Genomic DNA, 20,450 nt, shown 5'->3' with positions numbered 1-20,450 from the left:
AGCCAAGCAAGCATCATGGATCATGAATGACGCAGCACAACAGAACCAAACAACTTTTAAAGAAAATGAAAGAAAAGAAAATGTGGAAAAAATGAATTAAACATACTCAAGATTGAGAATCACCAAATTCAATACGTAAGAGGCTCAGGTCCTGTGTACCAACTACACCACATGATGCACCTACCTCGTCCATTTCGATATGGACATATTCCGTGTCAATAACTACACTACATGATACTAGCTCATCATCTATAAAAACATAACACTTCTCGTATAGACCCTCCTTTGGACCTAGATTTAACAAACAAGACTTCGGAACTGACAATTTGTTTTTGCCGCAACGAAATCCTTCCTGCTCCTTTGCCATCAATATCAGACGATGTTGGCGACCCAAAAGCTGTGACACATACTTCATATCTCCTACAGCAAGGGCACGTCGAACACGAGTAGAAGAAACCTGTCCTCTGTCTTTCACATCACTCGAGTTTATATTTATAGAGTAATCGTTCTTGTCCATAACAGAATTTATTATATATGCCCCAATACCATACTCTTCACACAACCTCACCAGCTCTGTGGCATCACCAGCAGCTTTATATCCAAATCGGTAGTTTTCACCTGCCAAAATTACCCATTGCAAATCCATTTCAATGTATATCAAGGCTATGCTTCGCTCATACCAAGAAACATAGAATAGTCTGCAATGGATTTCTTCAAATTAATTTACCTGCCACAACTCCACGCACTCCAAGCTCTTTCAATAACTTCTCAACAAATTGCCGTGGTGTTAGATGTCGAACACGAGAAAATTCAATCTGAAACTCTGTGGGTGCCATGTTACCACAGTATGGGGCCCAAGAGGTAAGAACCCGCTTTCGATCGCATCTGGCAACTATGGGAGCCCTGTTCAATTTATTAATAAGAATTTATTAAGACACTTTAACTAAGCTAAAATTCTATTTGAAACTAGAACAACATAAACGAGGAAATGGAATTCCAATGTGCAAATCAGGTCAGAGCCTTTAGATTTGGAGCAGCACATAAGTACTACTTAAGAGGTTCAATGGTAGTTCTATACTTCATTAAAGCAAGATACAATTTGTTGTCAAAAAAGAAACATGCAAGATAAAATTTGTATAAAGCATTCAGAATCCCAACTCAGCTACGAAAACTGAAGAAAAGGGGTATAAATGACAAAGACTGAGGGTGTACAGCAACAATACCTTGGTTCCCAACCCAGTACTTCTGCCATTCCGACAAATGACAAAAGGAAAGGAGGTCCAACCTTTGATGCTTGAATCGCGAGCTCTCGATGACCAATGTGAAGGGCATCAAATTTTCCCAGCGCAACTATTCCTCCTAGGAACAATAATAAAAGTGCAATAAGTTGAGTGTCTTAAGATGATTACACACAACGCATCAAAGAAGTCAATATACAAAGAATAAATGGAAAGCCTTATATATGAGGATACAGCAGATACACATTGTATAGGGTCAAAATCAGGCGCAAATGAAAATATGGAAAGATATAGTCCATGAGAGTTGCATCCTTCTGGAGGAGATAATGGTTTTTTTTTTTTCAGTAGAAAACTTTTTGGAAATAAAGGGGGAGTGCACTGATGAAACTTGTTAAATGACTGAAAATATAATTGGCGATTTCATAATGGTGCAGATTCAAATGAACCCAACGGAAAGGAACTTGGAAGTTCTCTTAATCCATAACTGTACTCTGTACTCAAGAGTGTTCTATGTCTAAAACAAGGATAAGTTTTGCAGCTACGTTGATATAAGAAATCTTTCCACTTTTGTGATTCTGTATCTACTTTGTGTCCCCGATTTTGCTCAGCAGTTGGACTTGACTTAGAAGGTTAGTTTTCCTCGTCAACATAGGTATCAGTAAATTTATAAAATCACAAGCTATGCTGAAAGACATGTCCCAGTGTAGGTTGAATAGCAACAAGCAATATACGCTAAAACATTCTTGAAGAAACATCTAAAAGGAATTCCACCACATAATACGCTAACACATTCTTATGGATATTTGAGTGTTATATTTTACAAGATTAAAATAAGCAACAAGCTTATTTATATAATGTGATAGAAAATGATGGTGAAAAGAGAAATATGGAAAGTACAGGTGGAATGAAACCTGCCACTGAGGTCAATCCTTCGGAGAAAAGCTCACGTTCATCTTCTCGTTGGCTTTGCAAAAGAAAAGGAATCAGAGTTTGGACCACATACAAGCATGCATACATACATATACATGCATGTAGCTAAAGTAGTCAACATTAAACCCATCCAAAGAAGAATTGTGTAAATTGATTCAGGTTGATTCCTGCATTGTTTTGCTAAACCAAAGTGAATGATTCTCTTATAAGATTCCGAAGGTCCTGCCGAAGTTTAGGATGTGATCAAGACAAGATAACTTATTGGTCGGCACTACAACTTTTAAGAAATATCAAGAGAAATAAAGTTTGTAACAGAGAAGCTAGCAAATTGATTTGCACCCGTACAAAATGAGAATCGGAAAACAAACAGGAAAAAATAATAAGAAATGAAATTCAATCAAAACTTACTAAAGGGCATATGAATTGCATAGTTCAATGAATTTATATATCAAGTAAAAAAGAAATTCATTTATAAAAAATATACATATATATAGATTTGAAAGGAATGGAGCAGTATACCTAAAACAATTGGAGAGTGTGGGAATGTCGGGAGGAGACTTGGAAGAAACGAAAGAGGAAAAGGGCATTCTGTGAGCAGACAAGGGTTTGAAGGGGAAAGGGCAGCAGCGTAGCTGGGCGACTCTGTTGTTGTAAAACCCTACCCGCCCTAATCCAAAGCCAAAGACAAATCCGAAGCCGAAGCCAAAGGCAGAGCCAGAGCCAGAGCCAAGGTGCTGGTGGTGGAGGCGGACGTCGCAGTCTCGCAGTCGTAGATGATTGGAAAGACGAGAGCAGCCACCACCACCACTCAACATTATTTGCCAACAACGCTCGTCGCTCGCCAACAACAACTCTCTCAACAGTGTCCAGACAACAAAACCAAACCAAACCAAAGCGTCTAACTTGTTAGTTAACGACCGTCAAGTTAAGTCGTTCACCGGTTAACCCGTCATCCGCATTTTGCCATTTTTTCTTTTTTCTTTATTAAATTAAGAGTAATGCTATTTGGACACACAATATTGACCACCTTAACTGACCACCTTATGTGGCAACTGATGTGTCATGTCATGTCAATTAATGAATGTTGCCATGAGGCCACACTAGGAATGCTAGGGTTTTTTAATTTGTTTTTTAATTGACATTGCGACATTCATTAATTGACATGACATGACACATCAGTTGCCACATAAGGTGGTCAGTTAAGGTGGTTGAAGAAAATGCTCCTCAAGAAATGTTGGGTGTTCGAGTCCTAATATCCGTATTGCGTGTGAGGTTTTTGTATTTTATGTAATAATACCTTCATAAAAATATTCAAATCTGTCAACAGTTGGCCGCCGTAGAGCTACATGTATAATTTCCTCAGTCACAGGCTACTAGTGCCAATGTTTCCTACCCTGTCTGTTGTGCCATATTATGGGAGAGGCCAAGCAAGAAAGAAACTAATGTATGTCAAGGGAAGGGGAAACGCAATTGGCAAGTGATAAAATTTGGAGGTTCACTGTGTGAAACTGTAAAAGACAATTCGGACGGCTCTGTTTCTTTGACATTCAAGCTCAGCTGGCTTTCTAAAAAGACAAGAAAATGTTTGCATATGCTGTGAAAAGTCCTTGTAGGCTAGGCTAGGCTTGCACTGCTAATTGAAATTTGCATATGGTAAAGAATTCATTGCACTATGAATGGAATTATGAAAAATATACATACTGGAATAACTTGCTCTACAAATTAAGCACCAAACCGCTTGCAAGCAAGTTGCAACAACAAAACTCGTAGTCACAATTTCTATATGCAACCATTCCTCATCTATAAAAAATAAAAGGGGGATTAGATATAGCATAAACTGTTCTTCCTTTCTCTCTCATCACTTTCTTCCTCGTGTTGCAGCTGTATAATGGTGATCAATAATACAACAACCCATTTAGAGAAATTTAATTTATCCTCGAGCTGTTCCTCCTTCCCCACCACTTCTTTTTCACCCTGTCAACAGTACCCTCATCATTTCCAATCTTATGCAAAATCAACTTTGTCTCCCTTAGTCTTGCCCCATAATCCTTCTTCCAAGCCTCAAACATCTGCTTCAGCCTTCTAAGCTCTCGATCTGGGTTCAGACTTGCTTCAACTTGACCAGATTTCACCTCTACCAAGAACTTGGCATCGTCACCAAATACTTGACTCCTCTGGTCAAATTCTTCAGTCAACCGGCTTATAACACTCAAACCTGCACTCATTGGCCTCGCTCCATTGCTGTCTTGCCTTCTATGGTTACTTCCTGTATCCCAACTGTAGTCATGATCATCACTTGCATTGACCGATGCATCAGAATTCCTCTCAGAATCATCAACGGCTAGGCTCTTCTTCGCAATTGAGAGGCTGGATTGCAGGGATCTCATTTGTTTCTGCCACACTTCTTCCATGGATTTCATTTTCAACTCATACTCGGACCAGCGGCTTTCATACTGTTGCAGACGTTGGTGGAGGATGTCATTCTCCTCTTCCTTCTCTCTCAGGGCAGCTTCAGCCTTAAGAACACGGCGCTGTAGTTCAGCAAGGAAAGACGATTTTACCAACACCTCGTCTACCTCATTAGCCTGTTTGAGACTCTCTAACTGTTAATTATGTTCCCAAAAATGAATGGGGGTCTCCATACAGAATATTGCTATCAAACTGAAAATAGATAGAAGAGTCAAGGACTACCTGTGTGCTCCTAGGTTTCAAAAATCCTATACCTCCTGAGCATCTTCTGACCGACCAGCCACGAAAAACTGCAAAGATAGCTTAGACTTAACAAGATAATCAAACATATAGATGCAATAATGTAGAATGGGATTGACCTTAAAGATGTTTTCACAATTTTTCATGTGTTACGAAATTAGATAGTAAGTTCAGGCTGACTTTAATCTGACAATAACCCCCCAATATCCAATAATTTTGCCACTTTCCTTTTGTTTCTCCTTTTAAGGAGCTAACACCATGCAGACAACACCCTTTGTAGCCACTACGAGCAGGTATTTGTCAGGTTGAGATCTTACCGTTGTCTGGCTGAGAATTTAATGCCACGTATGCTGAGATCTAGTTACAACTGAGGAACAAGGCTAATATACCTGATTGTATGACGACTGATGCATCATAAATGTTCTTGAATTTCCTCCTTTCAATCCTGCTTTTCATCTGCTTTTGTATGATTACAGCAGATCTATGCCTCTGTAGTAAGATTGTGTACTCCTTTCTGGTTTTCTCTCCCCTTACAACTGCATTAAGTAATTTAAAATAAATTTCCAAAATTTGACAAAATTTGATATAATACACCAAAATAAACAATCAGAAAGTTAATACATGACTGAAGAGTGGCGATTCCTCTTCTCAGCTCCTTCAGGTAACAGCGATCTTGGTGTCCTCTAAAGCAGCTTTGAACGCGTAAAATACCATGGAGGGTACGGTTTCTAGTGTCCTCAAGCACCCCAATCTGCATCAAATTTCCTCACCGCGTTTATATCAGTAAAGATTAAATATATAAAGATTATGAAATCCACGTTCATAACAGCTGACACCAACCAAACCAAGGAAACAGAAATGTGAACCTCTCCTTTTCTTTTTATCTGACAAGTCATAATCAACCGGAAACATGGATTATTTGTTTTTGTTTATTGCAGGAAGGGGGGGCATCAATTTACCTGTCCAGTTCGGAAAAACAATTTTGTACAGCCCACTTGATACATCTCTGGTAATATATTGAACTGATGAAGGATAGCAACTGAAACACTTAGTGGATCCTGTGATGCAACATTCTCCAGCAGAAGAAAACCATATCTGATGCAAGATTCAGTGATGACAAAAACAGCAACAGTTATGTACTAGAGACATGTATCAAGTATTTGAAAGCTGAAACAGAAGCAGAAATCTTTTGTTACCTTCTCGCAAACTTCTGGTGCGACATTCTGGTAGGAAAGCCAGATCTTGATATTCGAACCACTTCTAGGACTCCACAACATCTCAGCTGCTGCAGTACAAGTCCTTGCTCGTATAATCCAGGGGATTGAAGATTGTTGGGCTTGATACAACGTATGAAATGTGGAGTGGTATTCTCTAGACGTTTCATCAATAGGAACAATTGACCCTAAATACCAACACAAATAAGTTAATCAAAAGAATACAGTGGTCAGATAACCAAACTCCATTTTCAATAGAATTTGTTTTTCACAGTATGTCAGACCCAATGTTTCCTAAAGGAATGGACGCAAAATGTCCACCCACAGTCATGAAAAGGATTTTCATAACTCTCCTAGAGTTCAACTTTCATAATATTTTCTTATCAAACATCAACACTTGATCTCTCACGAAAAATAAAAAAGGAAAAGAACAAAACAAATAGAACAAAGAGAAAACAAATTTTGAGCCTAATGCATAAGCACTCCTATATTTATAAATTGCTCAGAGGGAAATACCTCAGCAAAGCAATATGATACATTGCATACATATAGGATTGACTTCACTTTGCAATCAACGGCTTGCAGTGATTATCTCATAAGGTTTGAGTAGACAACTGATACGTACTAAGATGCTATAGACTCTACCGAATTTTAATGATTGAGAAAAGGTTCTTGTTAGGGAATAATTCTACACATATAATACGCATGCATACTTAACTACGTTATCATGATTAAAATCTTCATTAAATTCATAATAATGCACTTAAAAACAGGAAAGCAATGTACCTTAAATTTTGTTGCAACACTCATCTTCTGGGAGTCTACTCCACCACCTAATTTATAAAGGGGGCCAACTAAAGGCTTCTCAGGTCGATTAAGCATACTAGATGCAAATATCTGAGGAAGGTGGCATGAGCATGAGGAAAGAAGCTGAATTGAATCCAAATGTAGCAAGTCCCTGTTCTTCTCCAAAAATCCTGTTGTGTCATACGTAACCTGAGTGGAGGACCAAGTGGAACAAACAACAGTCAGGTAAGCAAGATAAAGTCAAATGAAAAGCGCTTTTCATTTCTTCTTTTTGTCAGTACTTTGAGAGCAGAGAAGAATTGTTAGCACCCTAAAACATTTGGTTTTAAGCCACCAACTGCATGGCTTGGCTACGTAAAAATTTTAAACCATATACTTTTTATGGTTTAAAATCAATTATTATTTTTAGTTATCTATTATTAGAAACAGGGTCTTACGAGGCGCGCAATGAGGTTGAGGAGCAAGGGTTTTCGCGTGGAGGTGGCAGCACGACTTACCTGGAAGGAGTGATTGAGGCGCATTTGAGGCGCGCTGGAGGCGTGAAACGATAGGGAGGCGCACTCAGCTGCGTCGGCCCTCATCATTTTGGACCCTGTGTTAATTTTTTTTTAAACTTCATGCTCGCGACCTCGCCCCCTTCTCTCACTGCAGTGCTCGAGTTCTCCCCTTCCCCCTCTTCGAAAATCCCTAAAATCCACCCTAAACCTCTAAATTTCATATAACCCAAGTAGTTTTTCACTATTTTTGGACTATTCAAGTGCTTCTCCATTATTTGTATTTTATTATATATTTATTATATTATTCATAAGCGTGAAAGGCTTACGGCTCGCAAGGCTCTCGGTAAAATGCCTTGCTTTATGCCTCAATGTCTTAAAACATTGGTTCTAAGTTCTGACTATGATCAAGATAAAAAGTACTCTAGCAGAAAGCAAGAATAAATAACAATGAAATCAATTAATCAAAAGGAGTACCTCTCCTGCATAATGACTGACAGCAAACGCTTTGTCCCGTTCCCCTCTGAAACAAGAATTCGCACTCAGATGCTGCTTAAGCTTGTTGGCGAAGGTCAAATCAGTACCGTTTGGGAAAGTGGACTCCTCATCCAACAGGGACAGTAATCCCAAAGGTCTCTGCATTTATGTTACACGAAGTTCAGGGAAATGCACACTGTCAATTTAATTCTCAAATACTGGAGGGGCAAGGGCTAACCAAGCAACATTAACTTCATTGGTTATCATCATTGACTTAATTATTAAACAAGGGACAACCATAAAGGGCAAAAAGGGAAAGGTAACTCAACAAACAGGATTCACCAACCAGCAAAGTAAAATGTGCTACATCTGTGTAAAATTCTTTCAATGCTTCCACAGGGAACATGAAATATGTATATACATAAATATAACATATCAGCTCTTCTCACATATGAACATTAATTATGCATCTTTTGCCCAATAAAATCCTCAATAATGTGCGAAGAGTTTGATCGATTAAATAATCATGCAATAACCATCATCAGCATATAAATTATATTACTAAAATCCATATTAGGACCAAAAAGTCAAGATTTATGAAGTACCACAAATATTTCTATACAGCCCACTAATGGTAGTACAACAACAAAACAAATTTTACCAGTTACTCCATACAGTACAAATACAAAGTACATTACTGTAGCTGATCAGTACCTTTTCAAAAAGACTAAGGCAATCTTGGTTGTCTTCAAATTCAACTTTTGTCCAATCAATTCCGTCCTGGATATATTCCTGAAAAAGAATAATAGCAGTCAATAAATCAAGCGGAAACACAGAACAATGTCAGGGATCATTTAAGAGTTCCCTTCATAAGTCACACAAGGCAAGCATGATGCCTATATCGTTGGTTTCATAACATATTAACCTATCATGGTTCCTTTACCTCCTTATAACGGTTCTCTTAATACGTCAGCAAAAAAATTTAAATCAAACAAGTTTTCCTGATAAACTGAAATGAGAAATATAACTGGGATGGGATAGTTGGTTTGGACTAGGCTCTACTCTATGAATTATGGTTTCTAGTTTAATGAAATTTTATGAAAAAAATTAATCTAAATAGAACTTAATGAAATCCTATGGAACATAAAAAAGCAGGAATAAACATTCTTTACTGAATTTATATTTTTACTGATATGAAGAAGTATGGGGAAAGTTACCTCCTGCTCTAGTTTGAATAAATGACGATTGAAGTGTTGTTGCAATCTCTCATTTGCATAATTAATGCAGAACTGTTCAAAACTATTTCTCTACAGGAAAAAACAACAAATGTACGGTTATAAAAAAATATAAATATAATACACAAAGCTTCGGTGAAAGCATAGATGAAACATACATCAAATGATTCAAAACCATAGATATCAAGAATGCTGATAGATCTGCCAGTACGCCGCTTTCCTACTGCAAGTGATTTGTTAATTTGTTCAACCAGCCACTCAAAGAGACATGCATAAATTGACTTTGCCAAAGCATCTCTTGTGTCGATGGCCTGAAAGATGCAAAAAAAAAAAGTTTTATACATTAAAGGGGGGACAGATATTAACTCTTTCATGCCTATGTTGTTATGTATGATAAACTCAGCCTACAAGACAAATATTAACTCTTTTAGAAAGTTCTGTTACCTGCGTTAGTGTTAACTTTTGGACAATATTGTCATTACCAACTCTCATTTTTCGAGTTGATAAAGCAAGCTTAAGCTCATCCATGCCACATCCAATCAATTTAGCAACATTGAACAGACCTGAAAATGAAACTTGCATCATTATTGAGATCATGAAGAAAAAATATCATTGAACCAATGAAAACCACGACCAATCAATACATTAATATACACCTCATCCATTAAAATAAATTCTCCCAAATAATGCCAGTATTAGAGGACATAATCAAAACCAGAAAGCACACAGAATTATCAAAACCATAAACCCATCACACACAAAGGGCTGATAGCAGGATACATGTTGCATGTGATGGTAAAATAGATGACAAAAGGCCAGGATAAGCCTCAGAAAGAAAAATAGATAGCAAAATAGATACAACACAATCAGAAAGCAAATACATCACAACCAGAGCTATATTTATCTTCCCCCCACCTGTGCCCTCCTTTCCAGGATGAACTTCAAATCCTTTATACTGGAAGTTTATAGCATGAAACTTTTTGACAATAGAGAAGCAAAGCAAAGTTTCAACTATTTTGCACTCTTCATCTTGCTCAGGAGCCTCTACTGATCTTCTGTTACTAATAAGTTACAAAATCTTAATTGGCTTCATGTCACCTAAATGTTTTGGGAATTTTTTGCCTCACCTTAGACCAATAACTGATGTGGTCTATTTTCTGCATATCGGGAAGAAAAGAAAAAAAATGCTTCTGTATAGACATCCCAGCTGTCGTATATCCCACTTTTCAGGAACTACAAACAGTACATCTGTTTATATTGGATCCTGAAGCCATATAAATGCTTCGTGGTGCAAACACCACTAGTAAACACTTAAAAGAAAAATCATATAATTTTTTTCCATCTATCCTCTGGAAGATTATTACCTTCATCTTCTACAGCTTCAACATGATTTTCATTATCAATCACAATAAATGAAATGTTTCCCAGCCACAAAACTGCCGCAAGCATTGCAAATACACTGTGTTGGTCTTCTTTGTTTATATGGACAACATCTAGAGCTTCCTAAAAATGTTAAGATCCATAGTGAGTTCACATGCACATGATATCAAAATTCTATTACAAAATGGTGAAAAGGGTAAAATAGAAGCCTAGACTGAAGATAGAGATCTGTTATAAAAATATATATATTTAAGAGTACCTTCACCACACAGAATTCTTCAGCATCATTAACCCCGGTAATGGAATAACAATTGCTTTGATTCAGATATTTGTACTCATCTGCACTCTTCAAGTTCAGCATCTCTGTGGCACACAACCAAAGGAACAAAATACTGAATTTCTTAATCCAGCACAAACACGCAAAACATATATATCTATACACAAGTTAGTCACACTCAAACATGTCGATTATAAGCATACATTATGAGTGGCTGTGAGGGGTGTTTGTGATTCTTACTTATATACTAAGCACACATAATGCACATAATGAACCTATAAAACAAGACATAACACAGATTTGAGGGAGATATGGGTTAAAACAAAATTGCCTCTAAATAATATAAATATTAGATCATATCTTATACAGTGTCAAATAACATAAAACAGTTAGGAAAGGCAACTGGATATACTAAGTTACTAACCTCTAAGAGCAGGTGGAGCTCCAGCACAAAGCTGATAAAATATATGATAGGACCTTTCTCCCTCAGTGCATTGGACAACCCTAGACTGTTCAAAAGTTCAATTAGTCAATGACTTGTGTAACAAACTGAACCAAGTCACAATCAAGGATCAGAGGAAGGAATATTACCTTTTCAAGCAAAACTGTGTCATAAAGGGCAACAGACAAGATAAAAGGTCAGTTTAAATATTATTTTCAGAGAGAAATATATATAATATATGCAAATAGAATTTCACCCAGGAACCTCAGCAGTACGAGCAGACTTACAAGTTTGAATATTGGCACCAGATATTTTTCCAGTTTCACTAAAGTGGATTTCAATCAATTTTCCCTGCAACATAAGCAGAGTCATCGGCATTACTACATCAAGGGCTATAACTTGAATTTTTAACTTGCATATGATATTGCTAATTCTATCCCCCAATAAAACTACACTAACAGAAAGGGTAATTATATGTGCACCAACCATCTTACTCATCACGCCCCAAAAAAATTACAATTCCTACTTATCTTCATGTATTTAATTCTAATTAAACCCTTATCTCCTGCCTTTCCTTCCTTTTCTCCTTTCTCCCCTTCCCATTCCCTTCTTCCCTCCCAACCAAGGTGTGCCTTGCTCTACACCAGCCATGGCTATGGCGGTGTGCACCATGGCCAGACTTGTCAGTGGTCTTCTCTCTTAACTTCATTTCTATTATTAATAAAAATAGAAAGAAATGAGGGTAAAATGCAAACTTTGTGAAGAAGGGGATTTTTTGAGCAGTTTAATGGTGCAAAAAGTGCCTAAAAGAAAGGGCATTCATGTAAAAAAACTGAGAGCTTACAAAGCGACTTGAGTTGTCATTTCTCAACGTTTTCGCATTACCAAAAGCTTCCAATATCGGATTAGTTTTCAATATTTCATGTTCTATTCCACTTCCACCACCAAGTGCAGCCAAATATTGCATTGCTATCTTTGCTGTTTCAGTTTTTCCAGCTCCACTTTCCCCACTGTATGGACAAGAAATATAGATGATTGGGTGTCAATTAGATTAACTTCATATCCAAATTATGTAAACATCCTATATGGAGATACAGCATTCATTAGGGACGCTGCAATAACATCACATATCTCATGTGCTACATCATGAACGTTAGAAATGGTGTTACTTAAATTAACAAGAGTTCTTCCATATCGAAAGAAAAAGGGTTTTTGTACTTATAATCAAGATGAGAAAAGCAGTATTTAAGACGATCCATGGTTCGGTCAAGCTAATCATTTGACAGTATTAAGCTTCTTACTGTCTTTCTCAGTTTGTCCTATTTTGTTTGTCTGTAATAATGGTGGAGTGCTTTCCTAACTATATGTGCTTGTGATTGGTGTCCTTGATTCTGGTGCAGCTACTATGTACTTCGGATACTTTCTGGTTGTTTTAAATCAAAATTCGCTCAGAAAATAAAAAGGCTGCAAAAATATAACTCACTCATCCAAAATAAAATTGTTAAATGGAACAATTGAAATCAGATATGCAAAAGTAACATTTTACTGACCTTATAATTATAGACTGATTTACTTCATCTGGCAAAAAAAATAAGACTAGGTAAGAATCTACAAATTAATGGCATTACACAGATATTTTGAACTGCTGAAAATCCTATCATATAATTGTGAAATAGTAAATCCACCTCGAACCATTTCTCTGATGGCTGTGTCTGCAATGGCATACACATGTGGACTTTCAACAGCTTTACGCTTATATGCTTCAATGTATTCATTCCCGTATAAAGAAACTCTCTTAAAGGGATTGATAGCAACCAACACTGGTCCCGCTTTCGTCTGAAATATACATATACCCACAAAGAGATTAATTAAAAGAAGAAAAACTCAGAAGTAGATTTCAAATAGATTTAAATCCAAATTAAACACTTACATAGATCATATCTTGATTGTATCTATACTGAAGATTGTACAACACTGACGGTTCATTTAAGTAACTAAGTTGCATGAGATCATCCACACCATCAAGGATATCTGGATTAGCTGGAACCAAATCTTCAGTTTTCACCTTTGCAACCTACATGTGAAAAAAATAATTTTGCAATTGGCTAAAAATTAACTGTAGTCATAACATCATACTTCTATAATTTTCAAAAGGTGTCTTACTTTATCATTGGAGAGTGATATAACAGATTCAGTGCCAGAGGTCGACAATATTCGACCCAGTTCCCAATTTCCATTTGGAAGTTGGAACCAAGATTGTAGCTTCTGAAACATTACATTCAAACGTGTAAGATAAATTAATATACTAATGGTAAGTTAACTAAATCAACTCAAATCATCATCATATATGTGTAGTAAATATTTTATAATCATATGGCCTTAACTTCTATCCATAGAAGCAGAACAGGATATAAATATATATATATATATATGATTTCATGGACACAGAGAAATACTGAAGTACAACTTACAAGTGACAAGTGAAGTACAAATTTAATATATAACAGTTCTCCTTGTCGCACATGCATGCCATGGATGCACCACACCTCAACACCATTTATCACATTGACTTCACTATGCTACAGAAACGATCAATGCCTCGTGGTAATGAGGACACCCGCAACATTCCCCAATTGAACACACATATACATACATATACAACTATGTATGAGCATATTATTCCATATAACTAAACCAAGAATGATCTTACCTTAGAGTTATTGAAATTAAACCACCAACAATTTTTATATTTCTGGCACAATCCTTCCGCAACCAAAGAAGACTAACTGGCTCTAAAGCATCTATAATATTCACTGCGTGCCCGCATACTCACACAGAGTTCCCAAACTCTCTAATATCTTCGTCAGTGAGAATGCATCTCATTTCCTCATAAGCTTCATTTATCACCCTTTATTGACATGTCAAACTACACTCTCATATGAGCATATTTATATCGGAACTTTCTATAATTATTAAATATATGTACTTATAAGAAAGGTGCCAACAAACTCCACAAATAAAGTCTCAATGATAAGATGATAAGATGCTACTTTGTTCTATAGCCCATGGCGATTAATGAATGATAGGGATAGGATGCTAATTTGTTCTCAGACCTTCAACCACATTACATACACCATAAACTCATTAATACATACTGACGTTCAAACATGCATCTAAAGGTTCTTGCGTGTTACACAGATGCATACAATAAAACATGCATGCATTTACATGCTTACATGAATATTCCTAACATAAATATGCAAGTTAACAAAAGAAAAGGGCAAAAAAACCAGCAAATAAATTCAAGAATCTTTTATTTCATTCTACCAAGAAGAAAATTGAGTTCTAATTTCAATTGGATAATTAAATACCTTCTTCACGGCATAAGGGGTGGTGTCACCCCACCTACGTTCCCTACGAGATGAAGATATTGAAGGCAAAGATGGAGCCACAGAATCCAAGTCTTCATCACCCTGTGACCGTCCGTCTTCAATGGAGATTGCGTTCCCGCTATATGGTGAATCATCATTTACCTGGTCCATGTCGCCAAGAGCCCCAGGACTACCTTCAACCCCCTCCTCAGCAACATCAATATCCCCTAAACCACCATTTTCTGGAATACTCGAGGAGATGACATTACTGTTTCCCAAATTCCCATCATCAGATTTTCCAAATCGATCAGAAGCTGGTAAACCTGAGAACCTAAAATCAGCAGGCAATGATTTGAGTGACTGGAAGGAAGCTGGTGCCCTGGGTTTCTGTGACATTTCCTCTAAAGAGTTTTTGCAACCTACAAGATCGAATACCAAATATAAACTGGAATCAAAAGGCTCTTTTTTTCTTCAAGAAAGAAAATACGCATATCAAACTTTAGCAAGGTCCCACGAGATGACTTATCTAAATAACTTAATGGCGGGGACCATAATTTAAGATACAGACTACTCTGCTTTTCCCTTACCAGTCACCAACATTGACATGTTCAAACACCAAATGATGCTTACTACGATCTTCAAAATATCTCAAACTAACAACCTAATATAATTTTATCTTTCAACACCCTGGAATAGAGAACTGAATCTTGAATAATCTTTAGATTTAGCTATTCCCTTATGGCAATGACAGATCCTTTTCTTCAGTGCACTGTTTGGCTGCTGAGAAATAGAACAACAAAGCATGGTCGCAACAAATTGTCTTAACTCAAAAACCCTCTAGTCAACTCAGCGAGTCCAAGACCACTCAACTTTCCAAAGAACCCAAAACGAAAATACCTGGAAAACTCAGATTATCCTTTTATTTACTTCTTCGTTTCCTCAAAAACTAACCAGCAAATTCTACGTTCAAAACATACAGAACCACTCAAACTCAAACTGATCCGCTTACCTCAAAGACAAAGTGAAACACACTTCAGAATTTGACTGAAATCCTCCGACTTGTCGTCAAATACCCTAAAAATGTGCTCAGAGCTCAGTCAAAAAGTTGAAGAACTTACAAAATCTCTGAGCTTTGACGAGGAAAATTGAGAGAATGCGAAGAAGAAGAGAGATGCATTTCAGGTGAAGCCCTAATAATCTCGAGAGGCTTGTCAAGAACAATCAAGATGTGTGTGATTCTGACAGTAGGTGTTTGGATTCTGAGAAAGTGAGAAGAGAAAATGAGAGAAAATGCAAAGCGTGTACAGAAACAGCTTTTTGGCTCTTTTTTTCTCTGCTGAACCACATGAATCCATGATAAAAGAAAATTGAATTTTAAAATTTTGAATTTTTTTATAGTATTAAATTTTTATTTTTATGGTATTTAAAATTTGGGGCTTTGGCACCAACCGAATTTAAACCAAAGATTTTAACGGTTCGGCGAATTGGAAGTGCATTGACAATGTTAACCCTTTCCTTTAGTACAATGCCAGCGGAATCCTAAACTGTAGATTCCGCGTATCAATTACGAAGGTTCCCTGTCTTATTGGTAATTCCAATTTTGTTAATATCTCTCTCTACTCCTATCTTTTTTTTTTTTTTCTTTTTTTCCAAATATCTCTCTACTCCTATCCAATTAGGGATGGTAACGGGTCAGGTAGGGGTCGGGTATGACAATACCATCCCCATCCCCACCTCCGTCCCCGAACTCATCCCCGTTTATTAGGTTTCGGGAATCTCCGTCCCCGTCCCCGTCGAGGGACTATTCCCCATACCAGCCCCAAATCCCCTATTTTTTTGGGTAAAAAAATATTTATCATACATTTTAACATTAAGTTTCATATTAAATTATTATTCAACACATCCAAATTAACTATAAAGTTCAACTCAACTATTCAAAATCACATAAATATGAAATTCCATGGAAAATTAAGAAGAATTAGGAGAGGGAAGTTAACTTATGGTTAAACATAAATATTATAAATATTTATTTATTTATTTAAATATAAACATATATTTTCGGGTCAGGTTCGGGGATGGGGACGCCAATACCATCCCCTCCCCATACCCGTCGGGGACTTTTCAAGTTCGGAGATCCCCGTACCCGATACCCATTTAGCCCCGAAATCTCCCCCCGTTAGGGTCGGAGACCCGCCCCTACGGGAATTTTTGCCATCCCTATATCCAATATGTTTTTTTTGGCAAAATTTAGGAAGGAGGAGGGATAAAAACTCACACGGTATCTTAGAGGTTTGAACTCATGATTACTTGAACCAAAAACTTGAACCAATTTATGCATATAGTTTATATGCATAAATGAGTTAATTAATATTATGGTTTTGGATAAAATTGTATTATATTATATATTACAGTGTGTTTGGATGAAGGAACTAAACTTGAGATTTTGATAAAAATCAAATTTTCTAAATTGACATGAACCAATTCCCATGTTTGGATAAATAAATAAAAACATAGAAATTTAGAAATTTCGCATGGACAAAAAAACATGGAATTTGGAGGTCATAAATCCCAACCTTAGATTCTATCTAAAAGTCGTCATTTCTTAAATTCTAAGAGAAATTGAGTTTTTTAAAAAGGTAACTTTACAAATAAAAGTTAAATTTCGTATTTTAAATTCGTCACCCAAACAAAAAACTTTACAAATTCTAGGACATTAATTTTCATCATTTATAAATTCTTTTATACTTTTAAATTTCCTCATCTAAACGAATCGTTAAAGAACTAAAGTACATGGAGTTTATAGAGAAAGAAAAGAAGGGAAAAGAGAAGTGAAAAGAAAGAAAAACAAAAATGGCATGGATGGGATTTGGTGAGTTGAACCTGAGGGCAATCTGGTTATTTGAACCATTAAGGGAACTATATTAAAGTGATTAGCTTCACCTTAAAATAATAAAACAAGAAAATGGCATGGGGAGAGATTCAAGATCTAAATAGTACATTAGCTCAGTTGGATAGGGATTGGACGGCCAAGAGGCAAGAGCTGATGTTAATGTGGGAGTGAGAGCATGTGATTACGGCAGACCAACACCCACCACGTGTAACTTTTTAGTTCCAACAATCCACAGAGGAAAGAGAGAGCAAAGAGCCGGCAAGCCTTAGCTGCTTAAGGTGTAATGCGCTTCTACTGTCCCCTCTACGATCTTGATTCTCGACTCGCCACGTAATCACCCCTTCTTCTTTTTCGGTCGGAACCACGTATGTAACATCACTATCGCACACTCTAATTTCGCATTTTCAGAGGCGTTTGAGTTGGGGCAAAAAATAAAATAAAAATAAATTTTTTTAATCATCACATATTAGAATTAGAATGTGAGCATTTAATATAAAATTTATTAACAACGAATAAAATTATTCAAAGTTTTAAAGCTATTTAATATAAAATAATAACACGACAATTTCATCAAAAGAAAACTGAATTCTTGACCTAATAAAATTAATCAAATGAAGATATAAGGAAAAGTACCTGAATGATGGTTTGCCTAATAACGTAGAGTGGCAATGACATATACGTATGTATGTACGTATATGGTACATATGTGTGAAGTTTGAAGTTATCTTAATTTCCACAACCAACTCTTCCTACTCTAATGAATATTTAACAGAAGGAAAAGAGGGCCTTGTTGGTCCAACTGCGTCCTTAAAATGATGTTAATAATTAACATAAGGGTAGTAAGCACGTATCTTGGGGGTCCATATCCAGGCAGCCACATATTTGTTGTGCCTAGCTTGATCATGAGAAAATTATGGGGTTGGGAACACAACAAACTATATATTATTTATTGGATATAAAATAGGTTGGTGGTTCTATTCAGTTTCACCTATAAATTCATTAAAAGAGTATTTTAGTATGGAGCTTTAGTTTTCATGAAATTGTATGGATGGAATGGAACAACCTTTTAAACCTTGGTGTATATATATAATAAGTTTATTTGAGGAACACTTTTGTCGGTCCAATTACATATTATTTTTTATTTTATAAAACTTTTTGTAAAGATCATTGATGAATAAAGATTTAAAAAATAAACGATTTGAATTGTTGAAAAATAAAAATAAAAAAAATCGTAAGATATCCTTAAAGTTACATAAATATACTATAAACCACAACCACATGCGCTCTGCCGTCCAAGTGGAATATGCATTTTGTCAGGCAGAGGCGGGCCCATATGTTTGAATTTTTCTGCATGTACGTATTAATTAATGTTATGACATCGTCGTCGAGGATCGTATTGTCTCTGTGGTGTGGTCAAACTTGGGACCTAAATTAAATTCATTAAAGGATCATACCCAAATTGAGTTTTACATATGATATGACATGACAGGCAACCTACAAATCCAAATAAACAGCTTTCTTAATGGAATGAGGTGCAAGCTGTCGGGAGAGAGAGAGAGAGAGAGAGACTACTAGTTATACCTTTTAATAACTTGGGTCCCATGCATCCAGACCAATCCAAGCCTTGCCCCAGCATATCAGCCTATTTGTATGTAGTATTTGCCCTGCACTGCACCGCCTATCAACCACATTTTGCAATCAATAACTAATTCTTTTTGTACAATTAAATTAAATTATGACAATGGTCGAATCGGAGTGGGTATGTCATTCTCATCTCCATATTCGTTATGCTTTTTTTCCTCATTCCCACCATCGTACTCGCAATATTCATATCGAGGATTTCTCAACTTGCCCCATTATAGAAGAAAAAATAAATATAAAACTACTCTGTTGAAAGAAAAAAAAACTAGGGGAAAATAATGAATATATATATATATATAATATACTTACAAGACAATATAATAATGTTTATATATTAACTGGAAAGTTAACTAAATATATAAGGTATCCTCCCTCTGTCATCGTGATCTCTCTCTCTCTCTCCTCCCTCTATTCTCTCTCTCTCTCTCTCTCCACCAAAATTGATAGGGTTTTTAAAAAGAATCATAGTTTTTTAGTTTACTTTTTTGAGTAGGATACCGAACAGGGCCTAAGTAGTGTGGCTTAAATTTCGTATAAATTATATAAATATAATAATATAATAATAAGAAATATAAAACGTAGTCAGCATAATCACTTTAATAGAATATTTATATATATTAAGGGTTCGAGTTGGGGATTAAAATACCATATCCGCTCCTCCCCGAACACCATACCTAAAAAATTTCCCGTACCTGTCCACATACTCGTTTTTTACTTCATATCCGACCCATTACGGTCAAATCTCCATGAAAAGTCTTACCCACGTGGAAAATTGCCATACCCCAGAAATTTATTTGAATTTTTTTGGTTAATCAGTATCAGGTAGTAGTAGAAGCAGCTTTGACCAACCCTTTCAATCCATTCCAAAATGATTCAGATTACTTATTAAAGTAAGTAATAGTCCTTAACCTTTTTAATTACGTCTTATAGATATTTTTTTATCATTAAAATCAGTGACGTGTCAGATATTTTATATGTTTATTAATGATTTATTTTTTGTAAAAAGAAATTTTATATGTTTATAGTTTGTTAAACTTGAAATGAAACCATCATTGATTCATGCTTAATAATAATATCTTAACTATATAGATCAGTTTGATTGATTCCCACATTTGAGACAAAATCATTGTTAGCGTCTAGCACGAAATGACTAATGGTATGGTGCAACAAACAAACTAAAACTTGCAAGTTTTGCCTTGACTGGACTGGCTTGGCCTGCCGTGCCGTGCCATGTTGCTCCCTGCTGCAATATATAATTAATTATAAATTATATATATCTCAGTGTCTCTCTACACACAATTTGCGTCGGGTAAATGGGTTAGTAGCTACTAGCTAGCATTATTAT

At 36.2% G+C, this 20,450-nt stretch overlaps 2 protein-coding genes across 2 annotated transcripts; both read right to left on the bottom strand.

The window, feature by feature from the left end:
• Positions 1 to 81: 81 nt before the first annotated feature.
• LOC117613962 (FAD synthetase 2, chloroplastic-like) lies at positions 82 to 3,061 on the bottom strand. The gene is made up of 5 exons (XM_034342601.1): positions 2,688 to 3,061; positions 2,150 to 2,202; positions 1,224 to 1,359; positions 728 to 903; positions 82 to 618 (listed from the first exon to the last, which is right to left on the bottom strand). The coding sequence occupies exons 1-5, from the start codon at positions 2,981 to 2,983 to the stop codon at positions 107 to 109; spliced, it is 1,173 nt and encodes a 390-aa protein (XP_034198492.1). The 5' UTR covers positions 2,984 to 3,061; the 3' UTR covers positions 82 to 106.
• A 738-nt stretch (positions 3,062 to 3,799) lies between these two features.
• On the bottom strand, positions 3,800 to 15,935 carry LOC117613960 (myosin-1). The gene is made up of 24 exons (XM_034342598.1): positions 15,584 to 15,935; positions 14,575 to 14,993; positions 13,367 to 13,468; positions 13,134 to 13,277; positions 12,889 to 13,039; positions 12,754 to 12,781; positions 12,048 to 12,213; positions 11,491 to 11,554; positions 11,353 to 11,366; positions 11,186 to 11,270; positions 10,744 to 10,847; positions 10,469 to 10,607; positions 9,549 to 9,667; positions 9,263 to 9,415; positions 9,087 to 9,176; positions 8,584 to 8,661; positions 7,870 to 8,028; positions 6,878 to 7,087; positions 6,074 to 6,279; positions 5,837 to 5,972; positions 5,499 to 5,628; positions 5,267 to 5,413; positions 4,860 to 4,927; positions 3,800 to 4,753 (listed from the first exon to the last, which is right to left on the bottom strand). Exons 2-24 carry the CDS (start codon positions 14,968 to 14,970, stop codon positions 4,094 to 4,096), a joined length of 3,549 nt encoding a protein of 1,182 aa, XP_034198489.1. The 5' UTR covers positions 14,971 to 14,993; positions 15,584 to 15,935; the 3' UTR covers positions 3,800 to 4,093.
• Positions 15,936 to 20,450: the final 4,515 nt, after the last annotated feature.

Source organism: Prunus dulcis, chromosome 1 (genome assembly GCF_902201215.1).
Source record: "Prunus dulcis chromosome 1, ALMONDv2, whole genome shotgun sequence".
NCBI lineage: Eukaryota > Viridiplantae > Streptophyta > Magnoliopsida > Rosales > Rosaceae > Prunus > Prunus dulcis.
This window is presented reverse-complemented; position numbering and strand designations above follow the sequence as displayed.

Excerpts from the sequence above, each read along its gene's own strand:
- LOC117613962 (XM_034342601.1), bottom strand. The coding sequence starts at position 2,983 with ATGTTGAGTGGTGGTGGTGGCTGCTCTCGTCTTTCCAATCATCTACGA. Across the intron at positions 1,360-2,149 it reads AGGATTGACCTCAGTGGCAG|GAGGAATAGTTGCGCTGGGA; the intron begins GTTTCATTCCAC and ends TATTGTTCCTAG. Across the intron at positions 619-727 it reads AGTGCGTGGAGTTGTGGCAG|GTGAAAACTACCGATTTGGA; the intron begins GTAAATTAATTT and ends TAATTTTGGCAG.
- LOC117613960 (XM_034342598.1), bottom strand. The coding sequence starts at position 14,970 with ATGTCACAGAAACCCAGGGCACCAGCTTCCTTCCAGTCACTCAAATCA. Across the intron at positions 7,088-7,869 it reads TCAGTCATTATGCAGGAGAG|GTTACGTATGACACAACAGG; the intron begins GTACTCCTTTTG and ends TCCTCCACTCAG. Across the intron at positions 5,973-6,073 it reads CACCAGAAGTTTGCGAGAAG|ATATGGTTTTCTTCTGCTGG; the intron begins GTAACAAAAGAT and ends ATCTTGCATCAG.